Source organism: Ananas comosus, linkage group 4, assembly GCF_001540865.1.
Source record: "Ananas comosus cultivar F153 linkage group 4, ASM154086v1, whole genome shotgun sequence".
Taxonomy (NCBI): Eukaryota; Viridiplantae; Streptophyta; class Magnoliopsida; order Poales; family Bromeliaceae; genus Ananas; species Ananas comosus.
Window position 1 is genome coordinate 2,554,791 of NC_033624.1, and position 15,046 is coordinate 2,569,836.

General features: G+C 33.5%; 1 protein-coding gene across 1 annotated transcript; it reads right to left on the bottom strand.

Annotated features, from left to right (window-relative positions):
- On the bottom strand, positions 576-4,424 carry LOC109708432 (protein N-terminal glutamine amidohydrolase; the record flags this gene model as incomplete). Its single annotated transcript, XM_020230168.1, has 5 exons — positions 576-903; positions 1,880-2,004; positions 2,413-2,546; positions 2,687-2,764; positions 4,314-4,424. Coding segments are annotated over 5 exons (627 nt in total), but the record flags the coding sequence as incomplete, so codon positions are not given.

A 15,046-nucleotide genomic window follows, 5' to 3' on the forward strand; every position in this document is an offset into this window, starting at 1 on the left:
AATAAAATCTAACCTGATAGATGCAATTTAAATCACGTAAAATATCGCTGTATAAAAAAATACAGTATTTAAATTTTAGGAGTAAAATTTTAGAAATATAGTGTATTTCTGTGTATATATAATTAATGTTATTAAACAATTTCTTTTACAATTTTATTTTTCTTCTATTTATTGATTTTTTTAAAAATTATTTGGATAGATTTATCTCAAATTATTTTTATATATCTGTTTATAAAATAAATTATTGTATAAATTTACTTTGCGCATATACAAATTTTAATAATTTTTATTTAAATAAATTTACCGATTAAATTATTTTTATATAACTTTTATTTAATTAATAATTAGACTTATAAAACTATATAAAAATATTAAAAAAATAAAATTTATTATAAAAATAATTTTATATCCGCAGCATCGAGCGCGTATTTCACTAGTAAATACTAAATTTTGCGGCGTGATAATTTTAGTCCAATTTAATGATGATGATGATGATGATGATGATATATATATATATATATATATATATATATATATATATATATATATACATACTAGGATTAGTACTACAACACTGTACGAACAAACAAATAATTGGGTTGCAATACAATAAGCCAACATGCACATCGGATTAACTTCATCAAATTAAACTTCCGAACAGTTAGCTGCTTAATACAAAAGCTGTAACCAGATTCAGAGACAACTGTTTAACAGATGAAACTGGTTATGTTGTTTTTGGCGAAATGCGTCGCTGACGGATCAGAGAAAAGAACTCTTCCAGCATCGTTTCGCTCAGCACTGCGCCGTATTTACTGGAGTGCACATCATTAATTGATTCTTCTAAGCTTCTTGCATCTTTCGAACGCATTTGGATGTACTCATTGAGGTTGTTTGTGGTTCCATCTACATTAATAATTTTAAAAAAATCAACTTTTAGCAACAAGATTGAGCTCCTCCACCTCCAAAAAGTTTCAAATAGAACGAGTGAACTTCATAATTAAGACCAAAAAAGAGATGAAAATAAGTTGAGATAGGTAGTAGATTATCTCCTCACCTTACTATGTGTGTCCGTTTGCTTCTCAATCTCACCATGACAAGAAATAAACTGAACTTTCAACATGCGACACGACTTATTCCTAGTTCAATTTACATATTCTCTTGAATAACTTCATATCGATGTATAGCCTGGATAACCATTTCAGCTTCATTCGACTTTTCACCATCTAAATTGGGTTTGTTTGATCTCCACTAACACTTGTATATTGATTTTTATTGCAATAATTATTGAAAAACACACAGATTTTTTTACTTGAGATACATTTAGGGCATGTTTGGTTCATGATTGGAATAGGAATGGGAAATGAAATTAGATTGCTTTGAAATGGGAAATAGAATAACGAATCATCCAAAATGTTTGGTTCATTATTGGAATGAAAATCGGAATTTAAATTCATAATTTTTTAGAGAGGGTTTTGATTAAGAGAGAGGAAAGTGATGAAGGGAAATGAGGCAGGCATTAAAGAGAATTTTGAGTAGTTTACTTTGGAATGGACCAATCCGGAATTCAAAGCCGGATTGGGTCATAAATGGATTTGGCCATTCCCATTCCGGAGTGGAATGGGAACCAGAATCCGATTCCTATAAAACAAACGACGACTATCGGAATCAATTAATTCCATTCCGATTCCATAGTCTAAAATAGGTGAACCAAACATACACTTAGAAGAACACTGAGACAACTGTAACAACCATTCGAAAATCTAAGGTACAAAGCAGACAAAGTATAGGCAATGGACTCTCAACTTGTGGGGAGGTGAAATTCAATGCCAATGAAGAGGAGAAACATTCACAATAGAAAAGAGAATGTATAAGAATGTACCTTCAGCAACAATTGGATCATATACAGGTGGGGAGGAAATCCAATTTCCTGAGGGATCTTTCATGTGGCTTCTATCTGATGCAAAAGAACGAAGAAAGATGGGAGCATGGACAACGCGAAAAAGCCTATTTAAAGTAAAACAGCACTTTTAGTTGCTTTTCTGGCACGATAGTATATGAGGCAGCGATACTAAAGCATATAAAATTCAAGGATTTATGGCATTTACAATGCTTGTTTCATGAAGGAAATGAAACTCAAAACTAAATAAAATTTTGCCAGGATGTGAATATAACAATAAGTAAATTGTGCTTTCAAACGCATTGCCAAATCCAAATCACTTCGAACTGCAATGTCATGTGATAAAGCAGTCCAGATCCAATCAGGACTGAAGCAGGCCCTAGAGCTGTAGAGCACAAACTTACGTAGAAGAAAGCGGCTAGGTTTGTCTATACATAATGTATGTAACATATGTATGATATGAATCAATTTAAGCTGAAATTGAACCAAAAAAGAATACATGGTGTACCCAATACCTGCTATACATGGAATGGCCAAATGAAAGAGGTCGAATGGCTTCAGGAATATACTGGTTTAGAAGAAAAGGGAAAGGAAGTGTCGTATCCAAATCCCAGACAAGATCGATATCATTGCCTTGCTTTTGCTTTGACTGAGATGATAATTCACGCATGATAGATGTAATTGCTTCAGTAATTAGAAAAGGCTATCGTCAAGCACTATATGCAATCACAGTAATATATATTCCTAGTTGACAATCCAAGTTTATATAACATAATGATCAACTTTCACCTGGATGCAGATCACATGATAATCCCATACAACAAGCCCATCGATTGAGTTGCTTGCCTTCTGATGCCACAACGGAACCTGGTAATGGCACATAAAAGCAGTTGATATCAGTATGAATATTGACTCCAGGTGGGAAAGAAATGTTCATGAATGCCTTCACCAAACATATCTACGTAAACCAAATTAAGTTTTATCAACTATGAAGAATTAAGATAAGATGATCATCTTTACCGAGCAGGAAACACAACTTATGAGATTAGAATTACATTAAAATTTATAATACATCAGATCTAATAATCTGAAAGTTCAATGATTGCACTAATAAAAAGTAAGCAAGCAAGGAGAAAGATGGACTTATCAATTAGAGAATTTTCCTGTAATAGAGCTACATACTCGAGAGATGGCACATCAATAATTTTTTGACCGTGTGCATCCTGCAAGGAAAATGAGACTGCTAATCCAAATCCAAGTGATGGATGTGAAGTGACCTAAGTATGAGTCAGCTGACATGGATACCTGTATCATTCGAGACTCAGCTGATATGGGTGTAAAATGCTGGTCACACCAATTTTAACACTATATGTACTGATTTAGGTTATTTAAGATTCACAAAAAAGAAAGCATACAGAGAAAGCTAGATATGTTGTGGATCTGTAGCATGTAACAGCCAAAAAAAAAGGTATAATTGACCTGTCGAATGAACTCTGGAGGGGTTGGTTTTAAGATTTAAGAAAATAACTAACTATAACTAAGAAACCCTAAACGGTAATCAGACAACCCGTGATATACTTCATTTGTTAGACCTTCAAACTACAACTTAAATATTGTGCAAGTCAAAATTTGTTGAAAGTCTCATAGAGCAGTGACATGTTACCGGTAAGCTAACCCTACTACATAGATAATACACACTTATGTGCATGCAAATATCAATCAACCTTGAAGTGCTTAAAAACACTACAGGCGCTGCCGGTACAATGTCTTCCTAACAAATTAACATAACCTGCATCCATCTACATTACATAATATAGTAATGGCTGTAGTACTAGGTTTTCTCCCCTTTTGATAATTTAAACATAGGGTTTGATACCTTTTCAGCCAAATGTAATTCAGCTGTAGAACTGGTTTTGCTAGCTTTACAAACCAACTTATCAAACCATAATAATCCCTTAATCAACACTCAAACCAACTAATCGTTGAAAAGGCATTAGCCACTGCACACATCTGAACATTATCTAAAGCAGGATAGGCCCTCATCTATGCACTAGAATTAAGGTCAACTGCAATAGAAGTTTAGAATATTGGAAATTTGAGATTTCCAATATGGCACTAAGGCCTAAGATGTAAATGGAATATTTATCACTGAAAAAAAGAAAAAGCCCTAACATAATTCAATAGATTCCAGATAAATTTTCTTGAATTTAAAGGCTTTAGATTGCTTTTTTTCATATAGAAGCCTTAGAAAACAAAGTGTAGCATTACACCAATGGGAGATGTTATAACAGATGACTGTTCGAAGATAATAAAGCTAAAATAGGAACATTATTCTTCTTTCCTTGCTGATGCTTAAGCAATATAAAAGGTTTCAAAAAGGGTAATTAGGAAAAACAAAAATTTGACAGGCTTTCACCTTTTTCTCCTCATTAGAAATGAAGACAACAAAAAGATCGACCCCCACTGTGTCAGCAACTCCGATTGAAATGAGTTTCTTGCACAGAAAATAAACATTCTCCTCACTACATTAAAGTGCATAATAATCAAAGTTTTACCCCGGAACGTACGCAATGAATGAGTTGAGTAGAAAAAAGGAAAATAATTAACACAAGTAGTTCAAATGGTAAATAATCAGTACAAAACATTACAAAAGGCATTGGTACATGATCGACATGTTTTTGATATTTTGAGTAATACCTAATACAATGTGAAAAATCAATACAGGAAAAAGGTTTATGGGGAGCATTAGGACAAAAAAACTTAGATTATTCCCAACTTTGTTCTTTCGGTATTAGGCAGCAGTTACCATACGGTGGACATATGACAATTTATATGATCGAACCACCACTTCTAATCATCAATAGTTTAGCATGGAATCCCGATAAAGAACATGCATAGGCATATAAATATTAATTGAATAGAACAGGTCACAACATTTCCCTTGAGCAGCACTCACAGGATTTGAAAAAATTTACAACTACAAAACACATAAATTTAGAAAGCCCAATGCTTTAATTTCAAGGTTGAAGGTTGAATACCAAGCACTCGTTAGATACTCAAGGCAAATCCTCTAACCTCTATCAAGTTATTAGTTAAACAAATTGAAATCTTTTGATACTAAAAAAAGCATTCCTAATTATTACTAGCAACAAAAATTGTCTGATAAGTGATAAAAATGTGCAAATGATCAACACTGCTATGCAAAAGATCGATACAACGAAATGGCACACGAATACATTTAACACTCCTACTCACGTTCATGATGGATATGAAAGCCGTAAGAGCTTAGGATAGATCGATCGAACAGGAAAGGGCCCGAGGATATATTTCAAAAAACAGAATCAGGCAGAAGAACCTTGCGACTAACTTTCAAATTCCACTCAAATGGATTGGTTCGAAGCATAAATCAATTCCAGAAGCTTGTAAAGCTTGTAAATCATGGATGTCGATCGAGATCTTTCGACGAGCATAAATCAAATTCTTAGCTTTCAATTACGCAAAGATTCTTCATCGTTGGATCTAAAGTTATTGCAAATTACTTGTGTTTGTTGCCAAATTTGACTTTTGATGATTCATTTATGGTGCTCCAAACATGGGGGGAGAGAGAGAGAGAGAGAGAGAGAGAGAGTTTTTTTTTTTTTTTTTTTTTTTCTTTTTGTGTTAAACATAGGTGTTAGTACTCAAATCGGGACGAGACTCGAAGATGAGTTAGATCACGGTCGATCAGTGTTCTAATACTAGTCCAAATTTTTATTTTGGTAGAATCTCCTAATTAATTCTTCCCTTTTCTATGTTCCGTTCTTATGGAATCCTTCGTTTATCTTGATATATAGGTGAAGGGGTAACAAAGGCTGCTACTTTGTTAGTTTAACTCTCCTCAGGTATGTAAACTGGAGAGAAGTGACGACTATTAGCGTGCCGCCACCGCCACCGCCACTGCCACCGCCACCTCTGCCTACAAAGCCTTTCTTTACTCCCCTGACGCGTTCGAATCCTCGGCCACCTCGGGTATGGCCGCAGGCTATTCACAAGACGCCGCCGTTTCACGCCACCGGCACTACCACTACTACTACCATTACTCCGCCTCCGCCGCTGCCGCTGCCGCTGCCGCCTCCACTAAACTCCCGTTTACCACTTACACTGTTTCCGGGGCCTCCGCTACATTAACCAGCAGCTAGCGGATTGCTAGATGCCAACGACGAGACAAATAACTCACTTTTTCTTCACCTTTATTGGAGAAGCGGTAAACTCACAGGGCATTGATAGTTTCAACAACGACATCGTTAGTGGTCATTACAAACTTAGTGCTCGTTGCTTCATCTCTTGGGGTAAAATCAATAAAAGAGGGGAGAGAGAGAGANGGGACGTTTTGGAGTCCGCGTTTCGCCGGAAGGATGGTTTCGTTGGGTTCGTTTTTGCATTTAGCCCCCTCAAAACTTTTTTTTTTTTTTTTAACAAACATCCCTTATAAATTTATATTGGAATGCTACGGGTGGTAAACGGGTTTTATCGCCGTTTGTCACCCATTTATTTCCTATGATGATGGAGCCTCTAAATCGATGATCGGTACTATTGAATATGATTTCACTTAAAGTATTTAGAAATTAAATTTTAAATTTTTTCGACGTCATTGGCTTAATGATTAAAATATTATAAAATTTATAATTTTAATGGTAGGCATTTTTTCGTTTAACGGTGTAAAAATATTCAAATCAATTAAATTTTGATTAGAAATTTTTTAAAACTATTTAAAATAATATCTATATTCTTAATTTTGATTATAAGACTTCTATTATCACTTTTTAAAAAATATTCATTTTCAGCCGTTTATTTTTGTGTCCATTTGATGGACAAGAGAATATTATCGAAAAAATATGAAATTTAATTTTTAAATATTTTAAATGGTATAAATTATATTCAATAGTGCCGATTGTCGATTTGGAGGCTCTTCCATCGAAAATAAATGGGCCGCAACAAAGTTCGTTTGCTACTGATAGTATCCCGGCTCAACTCTATTTATATATATATGGCAATCTCTTTGCCACGTGAGTGTCGTTTTAATATTTTTAAGTTGAACACGGTAACTAAATTATCATGTTTCTATCTACATTTTAGCGTTTTTTTTTTTTACTTAAGATAATAAAAAATATTTAAAAAAACACGAGAATTTAATTATTATTTTTAAATACAGTGATCGAATCATATTGTTCAACAAGTAAAGAATTATTTATAAAAATATAAATTTATTAGGATGATTTGTAAAAAAAAAATTAGGAGACTAAGGGCTTCATTTGGAATTGCGGGGAGATTGCGTTACGTGCGGTGAGAAAATATGTTGGAAAAATACCATGTTTGTTTCCGTACGTAATATTGTGTTTCGCATATCGCGATGAGTCGGTTACGATATATGCAGGTCCACCGGAGAATACAGAAGCATATCCCTATATGTTTTTTCTTCAACTCAATTTTATCTAATAGCGTTAGATAGACCTCAATACCAAACTAAGCCTAAATATAAAAAAAACGCTTCTTCTGTTGTTGTTCTTCTTTTTTTATTTTTGGAAATTTTAGCACTTTTGCAAGTGGGTCTCTGCTGCTTGTAATTTTGATAATCATAATCTTTGAATTTTATTAAATAATTTATTAGATTATTATCCACCAGAAGTAATATTGCTCATTAAACAACTATTTTAATCGCAGGTTTAGCATATAACTTTTAATAAATTTAAAATATGAAAATATATGGTTTTCTTCATATATCATAATTATATTTCTGAATTCATTTTCTGCTGGATCAATAATAATTAAGTTTTTTTTTCTATTTTAATCTAAATTTCCTCTATTATTTATATAATTTTTAACTCCCAAAAATGTGAAAGTGTAGGACTCTGAAAATCTCATCCTCTTTTAAGGACGACAATACAAAAGATTTTATATAATTAAACTTTTTTTTAATACACTACTAAATTACTTTTTACAATTTTTATGTTATAAGTAATAAATTTAACAATTTTTAAATAGAATCTAACAGTACCATAAAAAACATGTATTATTAGCCATTTTGACAAGAAACAATAAAACATCCTGAAACAATGAAAAAAATAGTTAAGCTAATTCGAAAGAATTTTTTAATGAATTTATTTTGAGGCTTTTTTTTTTTTTTAAAAATAAACTATCTAACCAGTTGTTAGCTTCTGTATAAAATAATAAGTGCGTTGATAATAATACAGAGATTATGAGAAGTTGCTAGTTTAGTGGCGTTTTTGATAAAGGAAAATAGATAAGAATAGGAAATAAAACAATTTGGCATATTNTTTTTTTTTTTTTTTTTTAATAAACTATCTAACCAGTTGTTAGCTTCTGTATAAAATAATAAGTGCGTTGATAATAATACAGAGATTATGAGAAGTTGCTAGTTTAGTGGCGTTTTTGATAAAGGAAAATAGATAAGAATAGGAAATAAAACAATTTGGCATATTATAGAAATTTATAAAAAATAATTCAATAACAAAAGTTAAAAATAGTATAATATAGTAAACAAAAGACAAGTTAGAAACATACAAAACTTTTATGAAATATAAACTATTTTAATTTGAGTAGCTAACCTTTCAAAATTTTGACAGTACTTAGATTTCAAAGTTTAAGCTAACTACTTAATTTAATAAATAAATTTAAATTACGAAAATTACATAAAACATATTAACTAAATCTACAATGACATAAGAGGTATGCAAATTTTAAAGTTAAAGTGTTGACTGTTCAAATAAAAAAATTTAAAATCTTAAAAGATTAATAGCCAAATCAAAATAGTTTACAGTTCGGATATGTTTAATATACTTTTACCCAAAATAGCTTTTCTTTTCCCTTCTTTTCTTGACCTTTAAAAGTCTATATTTTATNTTTTTTTTTTTTGGAATTAACAAATGTTAATCTACAATTAGATTAAGATGTTTACATACTTTACCATTAATTACTCATTAAATATTATTATTCGTAACTCACTCGATGGGAGAAAATGAATAGATCCTACCCAGGTACTATACTTATTTCTTAATACAAAATCATATTATATAGATGCCGCTAACGTTCTCTTACTTAAGCAATGACAAACCCGTTTTCTTTTTCTTTTTTTTTTTATTTTGAGTAGATTAAATTTTTTGCTAATAATAACTACATATACAAATATTTTGCTAATAATAATTATATATGCTAATAACCTAAGTTTACTTTAATTTCTGAGGTAATTTTTAGGTGTATACAGTTTAGTTTCGACTATTAATTATATATGATTTCGATCGTAAAATGGGGACAAAAATTTTATGGACACCGTGCCCGGATGGGCGCCCCGTGTGTAGCGGCGCCCATCCGCACCCTTAAAGAAAAAAAAAAAAATGGTGGGCTCGGTTTTTAGAAAGAGAGAGAAAGAGAGGGGGAAGGGAGGGTGCTGATGGGCGCTGTTGCCCACGCGGCGCCCATCCGTGCACCGTGCGGTGCCTATAAAATTTTTTGTCTCACTAACGACATCTCCCGTACCATTTCTCACCAACCCCGCCTGACGACGACGACGGCGACGACGACGATAAAAAATAAAAAATAAAAAATAAAAAAATAAATAGAGGCTTTGGGGCCCCACAAGGAAAGGGCCGCTATGCAAGGTGCGAAAGGGACCCCAAATCACGCGATCTGGTGGGAATCTCGGATGACCCACAGTGACATTTTTTGCATGCACTCCGTGCACCCTGCACCATTTAAAAAAAAAAATCAAAGAATCACTAGTGTTTAAATTTCCCACCTCGGACTCCCAAGTTTTAGAATTATCTGATGCATGCTTTATAGATTTGTGGAAGAGAACATGCACCCTAACAAAGGGCTTTTTTTACAAATAGCTCCCTTACAAATTTTTTTTTTTAAATTGGTCCTGTCAAAAATTTATTTGCAAAAATGGCCCTGGCCTCGCCACGCAAGCGCCACGTCAGCGCCACGCGGGCGGGGCTGGGCCAGATGGTTAAGTTNTTCATCAAAGTTTCATAAGTATTTCATCCATTTTTTATAATATATCAAAAATATTTTTTAAAATTACATAAATATATATAAATATATAACTATAATTTGATAATTTTATTCTCTTCATTAATATCACGATTCCTAAAGATGTTTGGGCAATATATATATATTTTTAAAAGTCTTAAAAAAAAAATATTTACAGAAATATTTTCAAATTTTTAGCCCAAAATTAATAATAAGGTCCCGTGTTGTTAGGTGTAATTAAGTCTTTATTTACACCCACCAACGAGGACAAAAATTTTATGGGCCTCGTGCCCAGACAATTTATTTATGCACGGTGCCCGGATGGGCGCCGCGTGTGTGCCCGGATGGGCGCCGCGTGTGCAGCGTCGCTCATCCGCACCCTCAAAAAAATAAAAAAAATGAAGGGCTCGGTTGTTAGGAAGAGCGAGAAAAAGAGAGGGAAGGGAGGGTGCTGATGAACGCTGCTGCACACGCGGCGCCCATCCGGGCACCGCCCCCAAATAATTTGTTTGGGCACGGTGCCCATAAAATTTTTTGTCTCACCAACGACTTCTCCCGTACCATTTCTCACCAACCCCGCCTGACGACGACAACGATGACGACGATAAAAAAATAAAAAATGAAGAATAAAAAAATAAATAGAGGCTTTGGGGCCCCACAAGGAAAGGGCCGTTATGCAAGATGCGAAAGGGACCCCAAATCACGCGATCGGGTGGGAATCTCGGATGACCCACAGTGACATTTTTTGCATGCACTCCGTGCACCCTGCACCATTTAAAAAGGCAAAAAAAAATCAAAATCAAAGAATCACTAGTGTTTAAATTTCCCACCTCGGACTCCCAAGTTTTAGAATTATCTGATGCATGCTTTATAGATTTGTGGAAGAGAACATGCACCCTAACAAATTATAAGTTTTTTTTTTTGTTTACGTGCATATGCGTTATTACTGCTTAATTAGTCGATGTTTAGTGGTACACGAATACTACTATTTTGTAATCTTAAATATTATTGGATTCAAATAGTATTTGAATAATTTGATTTAAGGAGGGAATAAAGACATCTTCAGGCTATCAAATTAAAATAAAAATATATTTGTAATAATTACATCCGCACAAAACTAAATATTAATGCGAGTATAATCGTAGCTCTTATATTTTCAACCAAATACCTAAAAAAATGAATAAATTTATTTATCTAAGGCATATGTAAATTTGCCACAAGTTTCTATAATTGTGTAAAGAGAATGCCGGTGGATCGGGAAAACAACCAATTTATTTAAAACATATATATATATATATACTGTTGGAAGCCGAATCTCCCAACCCTTGACCCGGTCAAAATCCTCCTAGGAAAGCGTGTCGGGGTGAGGAACGGCTGCAGATAGACCCTCGAAGTTTGCGCCCTTCGACAGATCAAGCAATTAGGCTGACGAGGGATCGAGCTAGCCGGGTTCGAAAACCACTACTATAAAATCGGTTCGGCTGGAGAAGCCGAATGTATGAACTGTGCAGGGATCAATGTCGCAGAAAAACCGTATGGAAGAAGTACACAGTAACTGGTCGGCTGAAAGAGCCGAATAAATGAAATACACAATGACTGGTCGGCTGAAATAGCCGAATGCTTAAATATACATATATAATAATAAAAAAAAGTGTGCCCGAAGGGCATACAGACTGAGAAATATAGTTTACAATAGAGTGATGCCCGGGGGGCAGACAGACTCTGCAAATGTAGTCTACAACGGAGTGATGCCCTGGGGCAGACAGATTCCGGGGTTCTACTTAGCGAACTATTCCTAGGAAAGCAGTAAATGCGGGAAAAAAAAATTACATTTAGACTACTCCTAGAAAAGCGATAAAATATAGAGGAAATAAGGGTGGTTTTCTCGTTCAGGATGGAGAAAGACCTTTATTACAGTCTTCAAAGTTACTATTTATAATATCTTTAAGCCAACATTATTGGTTGGTTGAAAATAGTGAGGAGAGTGGTTGTAACCATGATTATGGAAGTTACACTAACTTCTCATGAAAGTTACGCTAACTCCTCATGGAACTTACGCCCCACTTCTCAACCGTTCCCGTCTAAACGTTCTTGACCTTCAGGCGCCTTATTGCCGACTTCTGGTATACCACGTATTCTTATTTTTTTGGCTCATACGTGGTTTAGGTCGGCATGTCTCAATTTTGGCCTCAACATATACTATATATAAAAGCACGTATTTCAAATTTTGGTCTGTCGACAGACCCATTTTTTGGCGAAAAAAAAATTGATTCCTCTTTCCTTACGTAAAATAAATAATAGAATTAAAAAAACTTTTATTTCCTCTTTATTTCTACAACAGAAAAAAAATTTATACTTATCCAATTTTTTACCGATCTGAGAATATCTACTGTGAATTTTTTTTAATTCATTTTTATCTCTAACTATAATATAATATCTATACTATCTATGACGTATTTCAAATTTCGATATGTCAGCAGACCCAGTTTTAGGCGGAAAAAAAATTTGATTCCTCTTTCTTTACGTAAAATAAATAACATAATAAAACAAACTTTTAATTTATCTTTACCTCTAAAATAAAAAAATATATACTTATTCAAATTTTGTCAACTGAAAGATATCTATTGTGAATCTATATTTTAATTCAAAATTTGTTTAATTTTTTTTTTAATCTCTCAAATAGAAATAAATTCATACTTATCCAAATTTTTGCCAGAATATCAATATGCTCTATCCATCTATTTTACATTAAAATTTAAAATTGAGTTTAAATCGTAAATTAAATTAAATATTTAATTTTGAATATCAAATCTATCAATCTATTTTATATTGAAATTTAAAATTGATATTATAGATATTTTTTAATAAAATATAACATATAAATTTATAAAATATCATATTCTAAATTTTTGAATAAATATGATTTACAAATTTTTATTGATTTAAAATAAATTAAAATAATTGTTACGTGCATTTGCACGTACGCTTAACTAGTATATATATATATATAGAACTAGGCTACTATGCTATTAATAGCGCCTAAGTCATTGGGGCTACCAAGTTTTTGGCCATTGGATTAAGAGATGTGCGGTTAGGATGATGTGGGCTCTCTAGGGTTGAGTGAGTAGTTTGTTTAATAATATGATCTAACGGGTGAAAATGATCAAAAGGGTAGATCTAACAGCGAAAAACTTGGTAGCATCAAGTGCTTCGTGCTATTAATAGCATAGTAGCCGAACTCATATATATATATATATATTAAACATAATGAATCCACAATATTTCTTACCACGTGGCAAGAAACCCTTCATTCTTAGGTTATTAGATAATATCCATCTCTTATATGAATCTCCAATATAAAATTTATGTTTCTTCTCCACTTCTAAATGCTTAACCGTTTACCTCTCTATATTTAATTACATGCATTATATTCCACCAATTAGTGAGCTTTGTAACTCCAATCCACTCCTCTCCACCATTAATCATCACTTCTAAATGCTATGCTAAACCCTTCACCTCTCCACATTTAATTACATGCATCATATTCTATCAATTAGTAAGCTTTGTAACTCCAATCCACTCCCCTCCACTATTAATCTCCACTTCTAAATGCTCAATCTTTCACCTCTCCACATTTAATTACATGCATTATATTTCACCAATTAGTGAGCTTTGTAACTCCAATCCACTCCCCTCCACCATTAATCCCCTCACCCCCTCTTTCTTGCATGACATGTTATTTTTCATGCAAAAAGGAACATTATCATCTAATCTCTCACCCCACACTTATCTCCTTCTCTCTATCTCATTGTGTTAACAAAGATTATAAGAATGATGAAGAAGAAGAGCATGCGAAGAACGTTGTCTCCTTCAAAAAATATCGTCCTGTAAAGTCCAGCCGCGCCCTATATAAGTGCTCGCTGGGCCAGTTTGCACTGGAGCCATCGCTCGCCGTGAACCGCAGCCGCCTCGGCTGCCTCCTCGCACCGCTCCCGCGTGCCAGCAACTAGGCCGAGAGGAGCGCCGTCCTAGCCTCCTCTTCGCGGGGACGTTGCGCTGGAGCTTGCTTCTCAAGAATTGCAGGAACTTTTTGGTAAATCAAATTGTTTAAGAATTAGGGTTTCTATGGTTGATGTGATGGCAAGACTGTGTCGGTTTAGATATCGCAGTTTGGTGATGCAGATGAGGTATTTGTTCATAGGTTACAATGAAAATCCAGAAATGACTCGGCGCAGGGAGCAACTACCAACTGAAGATTAAGAAGATGTATGAGATTTGGATGAGTAAGAGAAGTGCTCCAAAAAAATATTAGTTTTTTTAAGATTGATGTTTTTTGTTTTATTTTCATATTATGATCATTTTTTTGAGTAGACACTGTTGTGGGCAAAATTTCTTTCGTAGATTAAAAAGTATGATGCGGAGATTTGGAGCCTGAGACGCCAACCAAAATTTTCTTAAGCCAGATACGTTAAGTTATTATTTATGTATTTCATATGCTTCTAACTATTATTTTATTTTTTTAACAACTGAATTTAGTCATGCAAATTGACTGTGCTTAAACATGATATAGCTTGCTATAAGCTGTAAATATAAATTTTATTAAAATATTAAAAATTTATTTCTATTATCTATCCGCTGCATCGCGCGGGTCTCTACACTAGTATGAGTTGAGCTAGAATACTCCTAAAAGTACCATGGGAGTGGTGCTTTTGAATTCTTAGCCCTTGGATGGAGAGATGTAGGGTTGGGATGATAGTGGTAGGTGGTGGTAGGTGGAATAGTGTTTAATCCAAAGGCTATTAGAAATCAAGGAGTAGATCCAAGGGCTAGAAATTTAGAAGCACCAATGAGTTGGTGCTTCTAAATGTATTCTAGCTCTACTATATATATATATATATATATATATATATATATATATATATATCTGATTTTTCACCTTTTTTTTCTGTCATTTAAAAACCTATATTTTGCTCCATTTTAAAATGAAAAATGTGCACTTCACCCCCTACCGTTAGGGTTTCGTTATAAAATATTTTTTTATGCCAAAATACTCAAGTTAAAAGATATGGAACAACTAACATAAAATATATTATACATGACCCCCAAAATTTGTCCATTGCT